At 35.2% G+C, this 21,090-nt stretch overlaps 2 protein-coding genes across 5 annotated transcripts in view; one reads left to right on the top strand and one right to left on the bottom strand.

The window, feature by feature from the left end:
- Positions 1 to 1,453: 1,453 nt before the first annotated feature.
- LOC112043922 (juvenile hormone esterase) lies at positions 1,454 to 20,466 on the bottom strand. 4 transcript variants are annotated; one of them, XM_024079595.2, is made up of 6 exons: positions 20,134 to 20,466; positions 18,975 to 19,027; positions 8,399 to 8,607; positions 6,001 to 6,139; positions 3,185 to 4,479; positions 1,454 to 2,730 (listed from the first exon to the last, which is right to left on the bottom strand). In XM_024079595.2, the coding sequence occupies exons 4-6, from the start codon at positions 6,124 to 6,126 to the stop codon at positions 2,562 to 2,564; spliced, it is 1,590 nt and encodes a 529-aa protein (XP_023935363.1). In that variant the 5' UTR covers positions 6,127 to 6,139; positions 8,399 to 8,607; positions 18,975 to 19,027; positions 20,134 to 20,466; the 3' UTR covers positions 1,454 to 2,561. The 4 variants fall into 4 exon arrangements, with proteins under 4 accessions (XP_023935363.1, XP_023935362.1, XP_052739382.1 ...); XM_024079594.2 differs by lacking the exon at positions 8,399 to 8,607; XM_052883422.1 differs by lacking the exons at positions 8,399 to 8,607; positions 18,975 to 19,027.
- Positions 19,706 to 21,090, top strand: part of LOC112043921 (hemicentin-2) — a 62,195-nt gene continuing 60,810 nt past the window's right edge. The window contains exon 1 of the mRNA XM_024079592.2: positions 19,706 to 20,091. Within this exon, the coding sequence (XP_023935360.1) occupies positions 20,040 to 20,091 (52 nt within the window). The 5' untranslated portion in view covers positions 19,706 to 20,039. The remainder of the gene's footprint in view (positions 20,092 to 21,090) is intronic.

Raw genomic sequence — 21,090 nt, 5'->3', positions numbered from 1 at the left:
TTATTATCGTTGTGCACATGTGAACCATAGTTACAGAATACATAATAGTACAAGTCACGGCTACTACTTATAGTCCAGGATCCGGGAACATAATTTACAATGAGGTTGGTCTGTGAAAGATGGTCGGTATCATAGATTTGTCGGTACGGATTATGGTCGTTACACGCAGTTGGCGCCTTTGTAGCTGGTTCCGTTGTATACGGCAGTATATGTTGTCTGTGGTACTTTATGGCGGGAACCATAAACAAGTAAAGTCCTTTTTATGAAAGAAGTCCCCCAGACGCGGCGCTCATTGTCATAAATTGGTATTGGCCTAAGAAAAAGAATTATATAGAATTGACATGGAAGATTAATACCGTGAACGAATGAGATGTAGCTATACGAAATTCTGAAAGAGTGACAGAGCCCGAGAAAAGTTTTTGTCCTTATCAGAATCTCGCTTTAATTTGTCTGCCCCGTGAGGCCACGGGGCAGACGAACTTTGTGGAGTAAACTTCATGTGGACTAAAATTTGTTTTTTAAAGTATAAATTGTGTTCTTTGTTCTTAATTAAGTGTAATAATTATTTCTTTAGATATTAAAAATGGTGAATTGTAGTGTTTTGGGCTGCAAAAGCCGCACTGAACGAAAATGTGAAAACATAACCTTTCATACGTTAGTACTATAATTTCAACTTATTTTTATCATGAAAGATGATACTTAGGTAAAGTTTGTAATTAGGATTTGAATGACAATGAAAATATCCAGAAAGAATAAAAGAAACTCGTTAGTCTTTACAAAATAATGAAATTTTGCATGATTAACCACCGAAATTGAGTAGGTTATAATAATTGCGTCCAGAATAGCCATTTTCCGTGCATTAAGAAATATTTTTAAATTAGTCGGATTATCTGCATTTTGGGGTTACCAATTGTGTTACATTTAGCTTTTCCCTAAAATTAGGGAAAAATAGTAACTTATATTTTTCATTGCCTAAGTAGTAACTCGTATTTTTATAGCTTTAATTGTTAAAAGCTTTATTATAAAAATATTATTATAGACATTATATAAAGTCATTGTGACCTATATTTGTGTGATGAACATGGGTGCTTTTGTTTATTCTTCCAGTTTTCCACGAGATGTCTTTATTAATAAAATATGGACAAAGGCGACAGGAAGAGACAGGAAGACAAAGGTGGCCTTCATTATCCGTCACCGTTAGTTATTAAATTATGTGAAATAGCGGAGGAAATATTTAAAAAAATAAACTACTAATAAGCAAAACAAACTTGATGGAGCATCTACTGCAAGCATGTTGTACGAAATGTTGTACGAAATGACCTTAATTTATTATATTTTATTAATTAAAGCCATTTGTAGAAAATACTTTAATGTGAGGTTACATTATTGTACTAAATCCTTAACTTGTGAAGAAAATGTAAGAAATTTTTACACGAAATTAATTTTATTCAAAGGACAGTAAATTTTTTTTGGTAAAAAGATTTTATTCTTAATTCTATGCTGTGCTAGTATATTTTCCTAACTAATGTTTTATGATGTACACAATCAACAAATCACAAAATACACCAAGCAATCAATAAATCAATCAATCAAAAGCGTATTATTTCTGAAGACTATTTATTTCCAATTACACAAAACCAGTTAGTTGTGAAAATTTCAAATTCTTTCATTTTTAGTAGTTATATTTTTATTTAAAAAATGAATTCTAATTTCAAAATATCTGACCCTAATTGCCTTCAAAAGTAAAATAATATGACTGTCGAAAGGACTTTGGTTGTATATATGTTTTTAAATCAGGATGAAAACAACGGTAATTAATGCTTTTTTTTTAATATGACCAACATTCCCGTTCCTTTCCAACTCGTCGGGACAAACTGTATCAAGAGTGGGTACAACAATACTCGAACGGGGCGGGGATCGATTCATCACCCCTCGGTGCCAGCTTTTACGCTCTGACTTCTGAATTGGCCAATTTCGTCAAATGGTATGATAAAAAAATATTTATAGACTTGTCAAATAGTATGAAATAAAAATATAACGCTAGTCTTCAAATATAGGGTAATTTTTCGATCACTGGTAACACCAGATAATCTATGTACTTTGTTGTTGTCCCTTACCGGGAGACTCCTAATAGCTACTCCATACTATTCTCCCTCCACGGTATTGGCGGTCTTATTGTCATTTATGTAAGGCGTTGTCAATTTTAGTGATTTCGTAGGTTTTAGCCGCGGGACTTCTTTTAGGAAAATGACTAGTGCTTTTTTAAGCTTTAATCTAAAGAATTCGTAATAAATTCCAGGATCTGGGGAACATTTACAATGAGGTTGGCCGGTGACAGCTAGACGCAGATGGCACCATTCCATTCATTTTTCCATTGATTATGCGGTCAACTAAATACTGTATTGAACTACCGGGAGTTTTATAGGCCTCACCCTAAAAATCAATAAAAGAATTTTAGCGACAACAACTAAAAACTTAATAGTTATAATCAGGGTTTTTTAAAATTAAACAAAAACATTGTGCGTATTTAAATCGTTTAATTAGCTATCGTCGTAAATTGTTTATGTTTTAATGATAGCTTCATCATTGTTAAAATAAATTCCATCCCAAAAGTCTATATTTTCAGCATCGAAATTTCGCACAGTTTTGAGCTCTCTACCAATTGTAAGACAATATCGCTCTTCATTTGTAAACGGTCTCCAGTCTATGCTGCTGTGTGATGTAGGATTCCTGAAAGATTTTATTTATTAGGTACTAGTGGACCCGGTCAAGCTTCGCTTTGACTTATGTGCACTTCTTCCCTATCCCTACTCTACACTACTCTACCCCTACCATACCCTACCCCTTGACTCTTAAACGTTTGTATGGGAAATAGAAAAGATTTGTTTTTATGGTTTTCCCGGCAATTATTCTAATTTTTCTCACCTTTTAAACCTTCCCTATACCTCCACGAACATTTGAAGACCAAGATAAGATAAATCCGTTCAGCCGTTCTCGAGTTTTAGCGAGACTAACGAACAGCAATTCATTTTTATATATATTAGGTATACATAATTTAAAATAAGAAATTTCTAAAAATATTAATATATGCTTCTCGTAATCTGCTATTACATTTTTGAAATGTGTTTGCACATATTTCTTTAAAAAAAAAAACAAGAAATTCAAAGGATTTAACTAGGCTTACCCCGTTGCAGCGAACTGAAACCATAATTGCACTACTTGTTCTATAACACACTTCGATTCTTCTGTCGAAGGAATATCTAAGCAGGTAACATTAAATAGGTAGGGTAAATCATCTGCGTGACAGACACCGGCTATAGAATCCATTTTGTATGACTTCTTTGTATAGTTTCTTTCTGTTTCAGCTGTAAACTTGTATATATATACTGGCTTTTTCGTGAAATGGCTATGATAACGCCCAAATCTACAAATATTGTAAGCGAATAATCTATCAGTTTCAAGATCAACCACTTCTTGAACCATATTTTCATTTAATTTATTATCTTTGAAGTAAAATTTGCGAATTTTGTGATCTGCTTCTACTAATTGTTCTTTATTGAATTTATATTTCAACTCTCTCGGGACCACAGCACCTGTTTTTAATAGAAAATCTAAAGTCGCAGGAAAATTTCTTCCAAGCTCTATACCTTCTCCTGATGTATATCCTAAAATAATGGGTACTTTACAAATATGCCCTTTTTTAACTAATACAGGTGGTTCTTCAGTTATGAAATTTTCTACACCTAAGTTTGATTTTTCTATAACAGGTGCAAAGGCAATACCGTCTACAATGTCTTTGTTTTCAATATCTAATGAAGGTAATTTTACATTAACAAGAGACTGCACCGGTACGCTTCTTAAAAATTGTAACAACTCATTGGGATCTTCTGTATGTTTACCCAACAATCTTCCCAATTGAAATGCCCGCGCGACTCCGTTTAAACTGTACGCCCATTCGTTAAGACAAACACCGCTTTGGCATATGGCTTTATTAAATAAACCATGACTCATTGTTGATATTAGATGATAGGATGTAGCTGCAGCGCCGGCACTGCAACCGAAAATAGTGATATTGTCAGAGTCGCCGCCGAATGCGGCTATATTATTTTTTATCCATTTCAACGCAGCGACTTGATCTTTCAAACCTGCATTGCCGGGCACCTCTTCATTATCGAGACAAAGAAATCCCAGAACTTCTAATCTGTAATTAATCGTTACGAGAATCATTTCATGTTTCATGAAGAATTCAGGTCCGTAGAAATCTGAATTGCCAGAACCAGTGTAGAAAGCTCCGCCGTGAATCCAGACCATGACCGGCAAAGGTTGAGAAGGACTGAGCGTTTTGGTGTAAATGTTGAGGTAGAGGCAGTCTTCGCTGCCTGTTTCTAAGCGTTGTAGACGATCGTTATACTGCGGGCACACTGGACCGTGTTGCGATGCGTCTCGTACACCTTGCCAATTTTCAGGTGGCTCTGGAGCCTGTAAAAAGAGCAAATTCGCAAATTTATAGAGTAACAAAGTCAAAATTTCCGTTTTCAGTAAGAACTTGTGTCCATTTTTAAAAGTCATGAAACATAGTTTACTTGCGCCTTGATCCGAGAAGACCCACAAACAAATCAAATCAAATTCAAAATCATTTAATTTTCTGTACATAAAAATTTGGACAAGATGACAAATATAGCTAGGGTTTTTTTTTATTATCACTATACCACAATATTATTAGAACTACCTAACAATATCTACTTACCTACAGTTTGCTATAATATCGAAACTGAAACCTTTTAACTTATAAAATAACTAGCGGAAGCCCGCGACTTCGTCCGCGTAAATTTCGATGTCAACTTTACCACTACCCCTACCCTACCCCTACCCTACCACTACATGTACGTGTCATAGGCTATGTTTGATCCCCATATTCACGCGGGAACGGGAACTACGTAAATGAAAGCGCCGGGCGTCATATAGCGGAATTTCTGCGTCTTTTAGAAATTTTGTATTATCTCCGAAACTATTTAAGTAATTAACATACTGTAAAGGGCAAATCTTATCTCCATAATATCCTTGTGATTATTAAATAATTTATTTTAATAAGGATTAAAGTTTAGTTGTATAAATAATGACGTAAACCTAATTATATAAAATTAATAATTTTTAAAACACAAAAAGTACTATATCTGCTAATATATAGAAGATAGATATATGGTGTCGCGGACTTTTTTGTAGAACTTTTAAATATACATAAAGTCTCCATACATTGATTTCAATTTTACACAATAGTTAAGGCAGCGCATGCGAATAAGTCTGTTTAAGAGGATATTCAGTCCGACCTGTTTGACAAAAACTGTGATAACTCGGCTAATATATATGATACCAATATAAAATATAGCCTATAGCACTCCCCGATAATGTAGCATTCTACTGGTGAAAGAATTTTCAAAATCGGACCAGTAGTTCCGAAGATTACCCCATTTAAAAAATGTGACAAACTTACAAACTTACAAACTTTACCTCTTTATAATATTAGTATAGATATAGATTCCTGTTTTGGGGGTTTAAATTAAACTACATGACAGAAACTGCGACTTCGCGTAGCACATGGTAATTGGTAGAGCACTAAGGAAGGGGTTTATGTTATGTAATCACCTTTCAAGGTTCACATCTTTACGATGCTTGCTCCCAGAATGAGAGTGGTTAGGCTAATAGTTTACCACGCTAGCCCTATGCGGAATTGGTAGATTTCACTCACGTAGAAAATTAAGAAAATCCTCAAGTATACAGGTTTCCTAACGATGTTTTTCCTTCACCGTTTTAGACACATGATATTTAATTTCTTAAATATGCGCTTAAGTAACTGAAAAGTGCATGCCCACCGGATTCGAACCTACGTCCTCCGAATCGAAGGCAAAGGTCTCTTGTTTGGAATTATGTTTATTAATTATGCACCTGTCTAAAATACGTACAACAATAGTTATTTAGAAAGCCTCTGTTTAATATACTCACCTTGAATCTTAAAAAACCGAGCGGGGGCTTAGCATACGGTATTCCTTTAAAAGCAACGTATGTAACATCCTTGTCGTTTATGACAACGCCTCGCAAACTGCCTTGTTTAGTTTCCACTGTAGTCATCTTTCGTTTAGTTCTGTAACAAAGTGCAATGTCCAATTAATGAATGTATGAATGAAAGTAAGGAAATTGGTGATTTGCCAAAGTCCAAAACTGTTTGATAACCTTGTGAATTAGACTTCTACTTTTGTTGAGTTATTTATGTATTATCTTCTTATGCTATTATGATAGGTAGTTTTTAGACTATAGTTACATCGGGTTTTCTTTAAAAAAAACCATGAAAAGTGAAAAAGAAATAAGAATAAGAAATAAAAATATTATACAATCTTTAACTGACGAAATATTCGTTGTTGGATACCGTGGATCGTGTTCTAGATATACAATAATTAACCTACTATTAGGCCTATTAATTTATGATAAGTCAATATCAACCCATATTTTGCTCACTGCTGAGCTCGAGTCTCCTCTCAGAATGAGAGGGGTTAGGCCATTACACTGGCCCAATGCGGATTGGCAGACTTCACACACGCAGAGAATTAAGAAAATTATCTGGTATGCAGGTTTCCTCACGAAGTTTTTCTTTCACCGTTTGAGACACGTGATATTTCATTTCTTAAAATGCACACAATTGAAAATTTGGAAGTGCATGCACCGGACCGGATGAATCCACACCCTCCGGAATCGGAGGCAGAGGTCATATCCACTGAGCTATCACAATTCACAGCTCTCACTGGGGGCTATCACGGCTCTCATAAGATGAGTACATAATATGTTTAATTACTAATGAAATAAACTAAAATTATTGCGGTTGCGATAAACGGTGGTAAATAAGTAGGTAGGTTTGAATAGGTAAGTATGTTTACAATAACCAATTTTTACACGACTGCAAGTTGGGTTATCGATTTATGAATGGATGTTTGTACTTACATATTTTGTAAAACTGTTGTATGTTAGAACAGACATAAAATACTTGGTATAGAACGTAGAATGATTAGTGTAAAGAGAATGCTGACTGTTCGCTTCATACACTCGTATGAGAAGTTTTATCTTACAAAGATAACACGTTATCTTTTATTATGAGTACACTGCATTGGATTAATTGTCATGGCGTTTGTAAACGATTATTATCTACTCTGTACGTATCTTCTTTCCCATATTTAAACTAAGTTTCTCAGATATGTTACAAATGATAATTCTTTGTTTAACCGTGAGTAACAAGTTGTTTATCTATGACAAAATGAATGTCTATAGATTTTTTAGAGCGTTGTCTAAACCAACGTAGTGATTATTATATACTCTTTAGTCTAAACTTTTTAGAAATTATAAAAAAAAAACATCTATTATAGTCTATATATATATTATATCTATTATAGTATTATAGTCAGATAGATAAACAAGGTAGAAGGTAGACCTACCCGTATACTATGAAGTTTCTAGTGGCAAAGGAGTGACCAGTTAAAAACGTTGTAAATAGATAGGGATTTCCAGGTTTAAAAGCCAAATAGCTGGACATAAGAACAGCTGGCCTATTCACTAATTTGGTCTTTATTAACAACCTATTGAAATAAACATGAAATCAACTAAGAAATACCATCTACCTACTGTATCATATCCACGAAGGTTTGTCAGTTAAAGTTAGTGAATTAGCCTGCTGCTTAGCCAGATATCCTTGATACGAAGGATTTTCTGTTTTAATTATATAAAAACATTAAATAATCGGGGTATTGACTAGGTATTAATCTCACAGCTCACTTCCGCATGTTTTGGAGACTTGGGCTCTTTTGTAAAATGTAAAAATTCTGAAAAGCCGGACAATATGTCTCATTTCACAATTTCACCGGGTCGCCTCACTCGAAAGCTGGTGACGATGTCCGGTGCCGGATAGCTTTAATCAGCTATGACCTTTAAACTATCACTTTTACCTATTGATAGACGGCGTCAACGTTGCTCAATTCGTCCGTACTTCCTTGCTAATTACCTACCTATTTGTGGAATGGAACGAACTTTCTCCTTTTTTAAAAACTTGCAACACTGATTAGCAATTATCTATTGTCCCTAGATTTCTTTTACAGATATCTCTTTTCACAGTTAACGATTTTGCTTTTCGAAATGATACATACCAATACCATGGAAAACTGATTCATTTGTTTTCTATATCGTAACACAGGTGTATGTACAGCGCCGGTCCGAAGTAAATTTTAGACTGGAGCGAGATCCAATTATCGCGCCTCCCCTGTTTTGCTCCTATTAATATAATTATACCTGTACCAATTGTGAGTATAAGTATGGAATGTGAAGATCTCGACCATACTCTGAAGTGACCAACGTTCTTTACCATTTGGGCGCCCTCTAGGATTTGACGCCTGGAGCGACTGCATGTACGTAAATGCAGGGCTTGTTTCAGAACCTAGCGACTTCTAGGTTTATTCATCCTGTTTCTCGTTCTGTGGGCTTATTAATATCTCAAGACTTCAGGACCTAGTTTAGTTGTGTCTTCGATTTCTCGAAGTAAGAGAGTTGAAAAGAGGGAGGCGAGAGGGGCAGCTGAAACAGAGACAAAAAATGTCAAGCAAACAAAGTTTTATCTTTCTCATTTGACAATTTTATAATTATACTAGACTGGTCGCTTTTACTTGACCCCTCCCCTGGGCCGAAGGCTAACGACGATATTGTTTTTTACGAATGCTATTTTGATGAAGGCTAAGGGGGATTTACTGACTACCTATAACTGACTGCCTATAGCCATGTATTAGTGACCATTGGACGAAGCAGTTTGCAGTGGCACAAGTTGTACGCGGAACTCACGGGGAAATATTTTTCATTATTTTCAGTAATAACAAGAGGCCCTAGCATATGTGGGTTCGGATCACGAGGTCTTGAATTCAAAATCTGGGTCGAGTTTCTACTACTGCGTATTTGTATATTTTAAGAAATTTATCAATAAAAATCTCAGCCCAGAGTTTTGGAAAGTGTTAAGCCCCCGTCCAAAATGATAATTTTATACTTCAGATCGGTTACGTCCCTACAAAACCACCGCAAAAAGTGATCCGAATAACAGGCAGACATTTTTCATCATTCACATCTAACAGTACTTAATATCATTGCCCGTGCCTCTGTCATTTGCATTAAAATTTTATAGCAATAGTAAAAGAGCTTAACATTATCATCCTAAGCCCATCAATCCGCATTGGAACGGCGTGTTTTGTCTAAGTTTCATATAGAAAACATGTAACTTAGACCCATCACCCTGTTATATAGGGCCTATAAGGAGGACTGTCCCTGTATTGACCGCTTAAATATGCTGATAACGATGAATACTTGTAAATACTTAACTAATAAAAAATAATTAAGCGATCTGTCACATTAATCAGTAAGAGGCAGTTGCTTGTGTCGCCTTTTAAGTAATTTAAGGTAAGTACATTGTAAATATGTTAAACAAAACCGGAATACGAGAGAAAAACAAGACACTCCAGGTGCTACAGATACGAGTGTCGAAAGTGGACCTTGAAAATGTATGTGGCTTGGTAGCTATATGTAAGTATAGTAAATTGTTCTTGAATATTCACAACATCGAGTTACACCAGCCGTCAACACGGGTGGACACAGTTAAAAATGATGCTTTTTTAGGGATCCGAACGTACGTAGTACAAAAACGGAACCCTTATAATATCACTCGCGGACATTTTAATGTCTGTCTGTTTTCTCCGAATGTACCGGACCATTCCAGTTGAAATTAATACTAAAAACATAATAATATTAAAAACATATATCAATTCTTGTGACCCGATGTAGAGATGTACGTGAATAGGTGAAATTTGAATATGGGGGCAATTATGGGGGGGGGGGGTGTTAAGATGGAAAGTTGAAAAAAATTAAACAGCATCAAGTGACACATCAAATGAAAAAGCTTGTAAAGAAGATCTCAAATATATTTTTTGTGATTTTCAAATAAATAGTTTCCAAGTCATTCTAGAAAATAGACCATACCCGCCTCTTTTACAAAACCTAAACTTTTGAAAAGAAATTCAGAACTTAGCTTTCTACTTGAAGATAAAAAATGTTACATTTTTTCAGCTCACACACACACACACAAGACGAGAGCCAATTTTTGCAATAAATTAAACGTAAGGATGACTGGTACTACGTAGGCTAAATTTAACAATATCATAGGAGCAATGAGCATTAAGCATATTCTGTGTGTCCAAGGTTTCACCGACAGTTGTGATACCTCATTATTGAGGAGGTAATTATCCAAATACTATTTCGATTATTACTGTTAATTAGTTATTACCGCCTGCTTAAGAAGAATGCAAAGTTGCGTAGACTGAGTCAACGCTAATTAAGAGCAATTTAAAAGATAATAATAGATTCAGAAAGTAATTTATGCAGACAAGAAGCAAGTTGCGACACTTGAATTCCGGTAATTAGTTGTTGAAATTACTCCAAAAATTATGTAATAGGAAGGTATAATGTTTTCTGTCATAATTGACAGATTATTTGATATGTCCTCCGTCGTTCTATGACGTAAAAGCTCAATGCAGGATCGTAGATTCGTAGGTTTAGGTCCTGGTTCGGGACCACGGTTTCACCTGCTCTTCGGGGCGGGGTGTAACACCACCAGCGTTGCCAATTTTCTTTTTTTGCCATGTCGTTATTTTGGAACTTCATAAGTGAAAAAACCGGGATTCTGCTTTGAAAGCGGTACATCTTCAAAAAAACCTATATACTTAATCAAAAGTTTTTGGAAATGTGTCTTTTTTGTATTCTCTACAAGCCCTTGACTACAATCTCACCTGATGGTGAGAGTGATGATACAATCTAAGATGGAAGCGGGCTAATATGCTTGGCGATACGTCTTTGCCACCAGCCAGGCCTGGACCAATCAAGAAAACCTCAATAGGCCCAACCGAACCCTCGACCTCCTCTTGTTAATTCACCGCGCATGCCACTGCGCCACTGATGTCATCAAAGAAATGTATAGGTAGTCTAATAATTCTTATCCCAACCATGTCCAACTCAGGATTTGAACCAAGATCCTCACCCGAAGACACACAGGCTAACCACAGTTAGCATTAGAAGAGTAGCTATTAGAACGATATAACTTTATCACTTTCCTGAGTCTGTAATAACCTGCATTCGGTAAAGTTACAGCGCTGTGACATCCTTCGTTTCCATGGCAACTTCGTTGTTAGTGACATTACATTTTTGGAATCCCATATAAATAAAGTTCAAATTCTAATAAAACTTGTTATAGGCGAATATTACATCGACATGTATAAAATAGTGGAATCACACCTAGAGAGATAATAAAAAGCCTGTCGGTACGAGTTAATCTCCAAGCCTGGTCTTAATAAAAAGCTGTAATTTGGCCAGACTTGGTATCTACCTAATAATTAAAACCTAAAAAAGCGATTAGAGAACAGTAATTAACAATCTTAGAAACAATCGAGAACTGAATTTCACTTTCTACAGGAATTTGTCGGAAGCTCTCAATCGTGGTATCTAGTGCGCGGCACTAATAATTTTTTATGTTATTGTTATTACTAGTTACGTCGATATCTATTACTAAAGTAATTTTTGAATTATTGTAGTTTCTAAATCGTAGAAGATTTCCGCTTCCATAATATTTAAGCCGCTCTAAAAGCTGCCGTTTTTAGGATTACGGAACAAGAAACCCTTATATCTTTTTTATTTGTCTCCATGTCCGTCTGTCCGTCCGTGGTTTATCTCAGAGTCTATTACTATAGGAAAGTTGTTATTTAGCATGAGTATGTACATTAAATACGCCGGCTTAATCATAAAATATTTTTTTTTTAAATGTTTTTAGGGTATAAAATGTTGATGATTTTTTTTACTCTTTTATGTATAGTGGGTCTGTCAAATACCATTTTTCGATTGAAGGAAAAAATAAATTTGTAAAATATTCAGGTTCAAAAGGCAAATTTTTATAAAAAGCGTGTGGCAACACTTGGGAGGTTTTTATTTTATACTTATTAAAAATCGCCATGGGCACGTGCAAGTAATTCTTCTTATTTTTTTTATATTTACTACAAAAGAGGAAGAGTGTAAGTTTTAAAACAACTTTGATCTTTAAAACTATTTGTTACTACTTCAAAAACATCAGTCATATATTCGCTTCCTAAATTTCTGTTAAATATGTTTAAAACTGCTTTCAAAATAGCCTTAAACAATGATTAATAAAAATTAACATTTCTTGGTAGGTCGTATTTTACCGTGTTACTTTAGAACCATGACGTATAAGCATATAAGGATTTGACCGTTACGTAGTTAGCACTTGGCATCTGGTGGAGACGTAAGAAGCGATTTGTCTCTTCGTTTCTTATAGCCACCGGAAAAATCTAGAATGCCCTTCCGGCGTTCGTTTTTTTATGAGATAACATCAAATCAAGGTTTCAGACACCATCAAATCAAACTCACGACTTCAGTTCTCAGTCGCCTAAGTTCCATTAGTTAAGCTGTAAGTGCTAGATTAACAAATCAAACTTTAACCAAAATAAGACCCTAGAATGACAGACAATGACCTTGAGTGGAGACACGCACTTGTGAATGTTGTTTGTAGGGTTTAAGGCGTCTTTGATAGTTAACCAACACTCCCCTTTTCCTCTCAAGTCACTCTCCCCGCCTATCCCAAGTAACCCATAAAGAATTACACAAGAAGTAATGCGGACGGCTCGAATGCCACGAGCACACTAAAACCGACCGGAGGACGAGCGATCGCAAGTCGTTCCCGCCAACTGATAGCTACCCCTCTCTAAATCCCTACTTTCTACGAAATAAGTCACGCAACCCAGCATCGGCACAAGCTAACACGAGATTGAGCATCGTCATATCCGTCCCAGACTACTATTTCCAACACTATGTATTTAACTACTATCTACACATTCTGCACAAAAATGTATTATAATATTCTCCTGAACAGTTATAGGCATTTTATTCCCTCGACCGCAATAAGCTTAAGTGTTTTCTTTGAAAATGTTTTACCATATTTTATTACAGTTTAAATTTCCGCAGTACGTAGTTAAATTCCACAGACATAAGTAAACAAATAGACAAATACGTGCGTGCTGTTCCACTACATTTATCAAATAATAATTGAGATTATAATAGTAAAACCACAGGCTGAAACTGTAATTTATTAATGGTAATTAATGCTAAATCCATAATTCATTATAGGTACATAAATTTATTGGTTTGAAATGAGTGAATGCGTTTCAAAAACTCTAATGGTTATTTAGGTACATAAATTTTTCATTTAAATATATTTTATAATACGGATATTATTAACAATATATTTAAAAATAAAATGTGATCCCTACCCATCTCTTTAATGAAAGAAATTTTAATGTAATTTAAATGTGAGCATGATATGCGCGACTTATAGCCGACATTTTTTTATCATCTCCCTTCTTATTATTTGCCTATAATTTATGTATAGTCCTTCAAACAATTTATAAAAAAAAACTTCTCCCCCGCTTGCAGGACTTTTGAGTTTCCAAGCAATTGACAGCCAGGGCTCCACAGTGAGGAATCTTTACAGTTTTTAATCTATCAAATCAAGAACACGTTTATTCACGAGGGCTCCGTCTATTGCTTTACTATAGTCAATGGCTACCGTATATCTATAGAAGTTCGGCTAAAAAAACAATTTTGATTGAAGGGGAAAGCGCAGAGGGTTGGTCTTCCCCGCGGCATTATTAGGGTCTTGCAAACTACAGATACTATTTGGAATTCCTAAGGGAACAAAGGGGGTCCTGTGAAATGAAAACTGCTCATGTGAAAATGCTTTCATTGCTTTTTCCGCGCCGCCACAGGCAATTCATATGTTGTCGTGTATTTCAGATAGTGGTCCTCCTTTGGGGAACGTAAAGTGTCATTCTACGCTCTGTGGGAGCCGTTGGAAATGGATTTTGGCTCATTGATTTCCTGTTTATATTTATTTCTCTTATCTATCAACTCAGCGATGCTTTTTTCGTTTGATGTATAAACAGGTATAAACTAAATAGCATTTTTAGATTGAGCCCTTGACCATAATCTTACCTGATAGTAAGTAATGATGCAATCTAAGATGGAAGCGGGCTAACTTGTTAGGAGTAGGATGAAAATCCACATCCCTTTCGGTTTCTACACGACATCTTACCGGAACGCTAAATCGCTTAGCGGTACGTCTTTATCGCTAGAATGGTAACTACTAACTACCAACGGCCTAAGCCGGCCGGCCAGCCTGTCCAGCCGGACCTGTACTAATTTAGTAAATCTCAATCAGCCCAGCTGAGGATCGAACCACGGACCTCCGTCATGTAAATCCACCGCACATATCACTGCGCCACGGAGGCCGCCACGGAGGTTTGAGCCCTAAGTAAAATATTGCTTTTCTTTCTCTTTTTTTTTCTTTAGAAGTTCTCAGTAGCAAACTTTTATTATTTACATTCGATAGTGATAGTTACTGAGTCAAACAAAACATAAGTCCGCCAACACACTTTGGATCAACATGGGTTTTTAAGTTTAAGATCCAAATCCTCTTTATTTCAGAGCGAAGAGATAAGATTGGCTCAAAAAATACCTACTTGTACTAATAATAACGATTTACGGGTCTTTGGATTGGGAGAGTATAGTATTTTATAACATCACTCATCAGTTTTAGCCAGTTATTAAGATTAATTATTTGTCTACTTACTATCTTACTACCTTTGTTTAAGAGGCTTATAGTTGTCAACTAGTTATTAAAACTAGTTGACAACTATACAACCTTTCCATCAGGAAAGCATCCGCATATCAGGTGATCAAGATGGAATAAAATCCCAGTATAGTTTTACAATATACTTTCACTGTATAGCTTCGATACTAGGACAACTTATAGTGGGCCGATAGGTACGTAGGTATATAAAACTTAGATTTCAAAGACTTCTTGATAGGACCGCTGAACTTTGTTTTTAACTGACTTCAAAAAAGGAGGTGGTTTCTCAATTCGACCGTACCCATATATAAAATACGAGTTCGGTATGTTCTCTATAAAATTGAAACTGTTAAACCATGAATAATAATTATTTCAAAAATCTTAGGAAGGCCGACTTATATCTATAAATTTCTATGGAGCTATTCATTACAACCCATATTCGGCTCACTGTTGAGCACGAGTCTCCTCTCACAATAAAAGGGTTAGGCCAATAGTCCACCACGGTGGCCCATTGCGGATTGGCAGACTGGTAGCTATTAGGTAAAATAAAATTCTATTGTAATATTTGTTATCTGAATCTTTATATATTATGGTAGTACAATCTAAATAAGATTGTACATAATAGATAGATTGGATCAAGTTGAAAAAGTAGAAAAATTTTGATGTCGTGATAATACGAGTACCAAGGGGTTCAACGAGGAAGTTGAATATTTAAAATCAATAGACCAACGTCTGCGTATTCGTAATAATTATGCAAATACAAGCACCCCTAAAATGATGACATTTGATGTGTTATGGTGTGGGGGCGGCAATATAAGAGCAGTTGCATAAATTTGGCCAATTTGACACGGAGTATCTCCGGGGAGGGTAGGTCCCCGCAGGGTGTCGTGCCCCGGGCGGTGGACGCAACGATCCATCCCCCACAATCATCTGTAATTGCGCACCAGCCCTCGAACAACAGACAACCATTATGCTTTTATTAAGATCACTAGTCAACTAAAGGGATACTCATAATTAAATTACGCACCAAATTTATTGCGATCTTCAGATGTTAGCCAGGGTTAGTAATGGGGTGTATTGTTTCCACATAATCACCTAAGTTATGTACGACATGACCACTGATTACAATGAGGGCGATAGTGGAGTCTTTTGTTTATATCTTTGTCTATTCTGCGACCATAAACATGTTTATTGTTTATTTTATCCAAGTAGGTAGGTAGACTAGTAACTTCCTAATAAGTTAATAACCTACTAACTAAATTCCACAAAAAAAAACAACAAAAGGAAATAAGGGCATTGTTCCACGTATCACGCAAATTTACTTAGGAGACTGGATTCCTGTCGGGCATTCCATATCTTTGCAATGCGAATCAGGAATTGATGAAAACCAACGTTTTGTTCACCTAAAAGTAATGTTGACTACGTTAGATTACTGCGATCGTTTGCTGCTCTTTGGAAAAGACAGACGGCTCAGGACAGAGGGAACACTGATAAGTTCATCACCAAGTCTTGTAGCCCTTGTGATCCACCGAAAACAAAGCACCAAGCTTCCGCAAGTACCTACTTATAAAAGGCTTATCTATAATTCGTTTTTCTCTTGTGTCTGAAAGGGATAGGTACTATAATTTGAATTTGTACGTCCACTTTTAAAATTACGAGGAAAGAGTTAAGTAAAAGCTTCTCGTAAGCATATACTCGAAACAAATCTTCTTGAAAATTTACGGACAGGAAGCTTTTCGGCAAAATTTTCGATTTTGCTTTAGATAGCATTTCTGACTTCGTAACCAAGTTTTGTATCGATCTAAGCCCTAAAAGCACTATACCTATCACAACTGCAATCCCTGGACACATAGGTGATACGTGTAAGTTTACGACTTTTGTACGTTATAATGACGAGAAAAGCGTCCAGCAAAATCTACTTGTAAGGCTCAAAGAGTTCACAGATGTCAGCTTCACCTCGTCGCTCGCACGGCGCGCGTACAATGCCCGATTATAAATAATTTACTACGTGTCTGCAGTTAGGCGCGACATCCGTTGTAGAGACTAGAGACACAAACCCCCATATTCATAAACATGGATTGTGATTTAAACCTCAATTTTCTTCAAAGTAAAGTTAATCTAATTACTACAGTTTGAAGTTCACTTTACTTTGAACAAATTTGAGGCTTAAATCCTAATCTATATTTTTATATAAGGAGCTGACAAATATTTAGTAGAATATTTTTCATTACGTAGTAGTTGCCTTATGAATGCGTATGCATAACTTGTCGTGTTAAAAAATTAAAAATTTTAGGGTTCTGTATCTTAAAAGGAAACAATGACACCTTATAAGGGTTCACTTTTGTTTTGTCTGTCTGTTTGTCAAGTTATTTATTTAAAGGACCGCAAGAAAGTGTCTCTAATTTCAGCAATCTCTTAATACTTTTTTTTTTCATTATTCTTTCAAGTTAGCGCTTGACTGCAATCTCACCTGTTGGTAGGTGATGATGCAATCTAAAAGTAAGACGCGATTTAATTGTTAGGCGTGTGACAAAAATCAACAATCATTTCGGTTTCTGTACGACATCGTATACCCTTAATTACGTATCATTCATAAGGAAATCGTGTAGAGTAGTAGAACAGAAAGAGAAACGGACTTCAGAAGAATAATACATACAAAATTAAAAAATGGTCCGTGGCTGGAATCTCAAATAAATAGCAACTTTTAATTTCCACTTTGAAGTCGGGTGAATCTTTAGTCGACTAGTAGAGGTACCCAATATAAGACGACGTTCATCGAGCTGGTTAATGGATAATACTAGGATCTTAGACTAGATCCTAGGATAAGTTAATGGATAAAACTAGGATCTTAGACTAAGTCCTAGGATAAGTTAATGGATAAAACTAGGATCATAGACTAAATCCTAGGATACGTTAATGGATAAAACTAGGATCTTAGACTAAATTCTAGGATAAGTTAATGGATAAAACTAGGATCTTTGACTAAATCCTAGGATAGGTTAATAGATAAAACTAGGATCTTCGACTAGATCCTAGGATATGTTAATGGATTAAATTAGGATCTTAGACTAGATCCTAGGATAGGTTAGGTTAGCTTAGCTAGACTAGACTATTGCATTGACTATTTGCTAAGCTTTCAGTGTATCCCAAGTCCTAGAACCTTGAGAGAACGACGAGCGATATAACTCAGGAGAATTTTTACCACGCCTTGTAATCTGAGCACGTTGTCATGCTATGCTAATCATATAAATGTCATGGCGTTAAGCTTATGGAAATATGTACCTACTACGCGTTTAGTCAATACGTGGGCGAGGAATGTGATTGTATTAGATATTCGCTGCGCGATTACTTACGAGTACCTACCTATAACCTCTCGACTAAAAACGGTGACGTCGGGTTGGACAAATATGCCGTGAACATGCAATGATTTATAAACATAGATAGCTATTGTTGATAGCTTGTAAAAATGTATGAAAAAAGCACAAATTAGTGTGCGCTAATTTGAAATTTTCATGTTGTCTATCCATAATAATCACACCTCAATAATAGCCAGGATTAGGCTAATGTTAAGGTTAGGCTAATCCAGATTAACATACCATTTATTCCGTTCTTTTTCCGTTTATGCCAACGTCTGAAATAAGTACCTGCCTAAACGTATTTTCATGCATGCACTTTTTACATAATATTCACATAGCTGGGACAATTATATTGATTTCGACTGATTAGAGTTTAATTTATTTATTCTTTTATTTATTTAAGCAAGGCGTTGGGGTTAGGATATTAATAATAGAATAGAACACAAAAATTGTGGTAATAGACCGGTTGACTATCGAACTAGATACAGACTGAGTAGGAAATATGAAGGGTGGTTAATAGGCTAGGTAACAGCACAGAAAGTCATTATTATTATTATTACAAATTAATTTCTAATTTTTCCCATACAAAAATCGGCTACCAATTAAAAACCAATCGGCTACAAATTAGGAACCATTTAAAAAACGCCACTTTAGCAGTTGCCAACCCCATTGAATGAAAATACCAGAATCAAGAATTTTCGTAAATAAATAAGTTGATGAGAACTTCATCTCATCGAGATGAAGCTACTCACGAAAAATTAACTTTATGGTAATCAGTTGTATAAAATGTTCAACGGATTCCGGTCTAAATCTTTCGCTGTTCTTATTTTGAAATAGTGAAAGAAAATTTTGATACTTACCCAGTAGGAGTGTGACGCTATCCGTTACAGATGTCTATGAGGATTTTATCATCCTGAGAAAAAAAGATCGAGAAAGAAGATATATCAAGAGTAGGATTGTGTTTGCATACGAATAACAAAGTTCAGGTGGATGAAGTCGCGGATTTCTAATAGCACTAACTTTATTTAAGGCATAATTTTACAGCAAATTTTTATTCGTGGTCATAGATTTAAAAAAATAATTAAATATTAGTGTACAGTCGAGCAGAAAAATGTTTTTATTTTTATGACACCCAAATTAATGGATTTAATGTTCTAAGTAATAACTTAATTTAAGTAAAACCTAATTCCAAATTGATTTGGAATTTAAATAAATTCGCATTTTAACAAAAAGAAGGATTCTTCGGATTCTGATTATTAATTATTATTATTACCTAATTAATGATAATGTTGTTATTCAATATTCAGCGTAATTTTTTTCATATACTTGTAAACATGAAGGGTACATCGTAAGATACGAGAATCCCAATAAATCAAATTCAACTTCATAACGTCTAATTCAAATATTTCTTTTTAGAATTATAGTGAAGTGAAGTTATGTTAAATTGAGGTACGGCTCTACGTATTGCTACCACTTTTCCAGACAAGACAACAGAAACTTAGATTCTATCTCAGTCTGTCTGCTATTGCCGTCTCTCTCGCACAAGTGAGCGAATGGTAGGACAAGCGCACGGCGCGCGGCGTGGCTTGACTGCATTCAATTCAGTTGTTAGCCAGCCTTGAGCTAACCGTCACTTTGAGTTACGTACGCGTTGTGTATTCGATATTCGCGACCAAGTGTTGTTTTTGATTCAACAATGAAACAAACACGATTATTAAAGTACATAACAAGCTAATGTGGTGGTGATAGTGGCGGTTGCTCAGTTGTTTTGTTTGTGTTAACAGACAAAACTTAGACATTCCTTATGTGAGTGAAGTGAGTTTGTTAAGTCGGAGTGAAATATTTGTTAAGTTGTGTTGCAAGATGTCTTCGAGGATGTGTTGAACCATATTGAAAATTGATTAGAAAGTTCCATCAGCGCCAACATGGGGACCCACCGGTTGCTTTCACCAGTTACTTGGCTGCTGATTTGTACAGGTAAGCCAACTTACTACTTAGCGAACTAAGTTGCCTACTTACTTTCTGACTCACGGCGCTCGCTCGCTCGCCGCCCGCAGCCGACGGATCAACAACTGGTTGTGAAACGTGTTTGTGTGTGTGTTGTGTTGTATTTTTGTATGGCTGTGTGTGTCACAGCCTAGCTGTTATATGCAGGTCGAGCTTTTTTTTTGAAGAATAAGGTATTCTGATCCTGAACTGATGTTATTAACAATAGAATATTGTTGAAACATCGGGTTGTTCTATTATTAATTGGTATTTTATTTATAATGAATCCCATTTTATTGAAATTATCTTAGAAGTGACTTTAAATGAAGTTGTTGTTTACTTTATTTCAAATTATAATTTTACTTAAATGAAAAAAATATATAACCTGTTATATTAATTTATTAATAAGAATTGAAAACAATGTAATATAATAATTTATTAATAAACATACATATAAAAGGTGTTTCAATGTTCAAATTCACAGATAAATTCAGTTCTACGAAAATCGAAACTTATTTGATTTTTTTTATTTCATTTAATCCAAAAGACTATAGAGATTAAAAAAATAAGAATAAAGGAAGTATTACTTTCTGTAATAAAAATTCTTGAAAAAACGCAAGTACGAAAAAAAGTTTGCTAAACATTTTAAGCATATTCAACTCTAACTACAATCGTTTAAGGACCATTTATCAAGCAGACGCATTTGTGATAGTATAAAAGAAAAGGCATAGCATTTAGCCCCTCTGATCTTTTGAATGCAATTTTTGCTTACCTGTGTGTAACTACCTACCTAGGAACTTTAAAGAGTATTATATTATAATTCATAATATTACTTACCTACTAGTTTAAAATTTTAAACAATAGAGATTATAAGTTAAACATAATAGGATATTTACCTACCAACCAACATGATGTACCTATATTTTTGGTAACAATTATTTTCCATTTAAATTACTAATATTGATATTTTACGAACAAGTTATATAATTA

This window comes from Bicyclus anynana, chromosome 9 (genome assembly GCF_947172395.1).
Source record: "Bicyclus anynana chromosome 9, ilBicAnyn1.1, whole genome shotgun sequence".
NCBI classification, from domain to species: domain Eukaryota; kingdom Metazoa; phylum Arthropoda; class Insecta; order Lepidoptera; family Nymphalidae; genus Bicyclus; species Bicyclus anynana.
This window is presented reverse-complemented; position numbering and strand designations above follow the sequence as displayed.

Excerpts from the sequence above, each read along its gene's own strand:
- LOC112043922 (XM_024079595.2), bottom strand. The coding sequence starts at position 6,126 with ATGACTACAGTGGAAACTAAACAAGGCAGTTTGCGAGGCGTTGTCATA. Across the intron at positions 4,480-6,000 it reads TCGGTTTTTTAAGATTCAAG|GCTCCAGAGCCACCTGAAAA; the intron begins GTGAGTATATTA and ends CTCTTTTTACAG. Across the intron at positions 2,731-3,184 it reads TTTCAGTTCGCTGCAACGGG|GAATCCTACATCACACAGCA; the intron begins GTAAGCCTAGTT and ends AAAATCTTTCAG.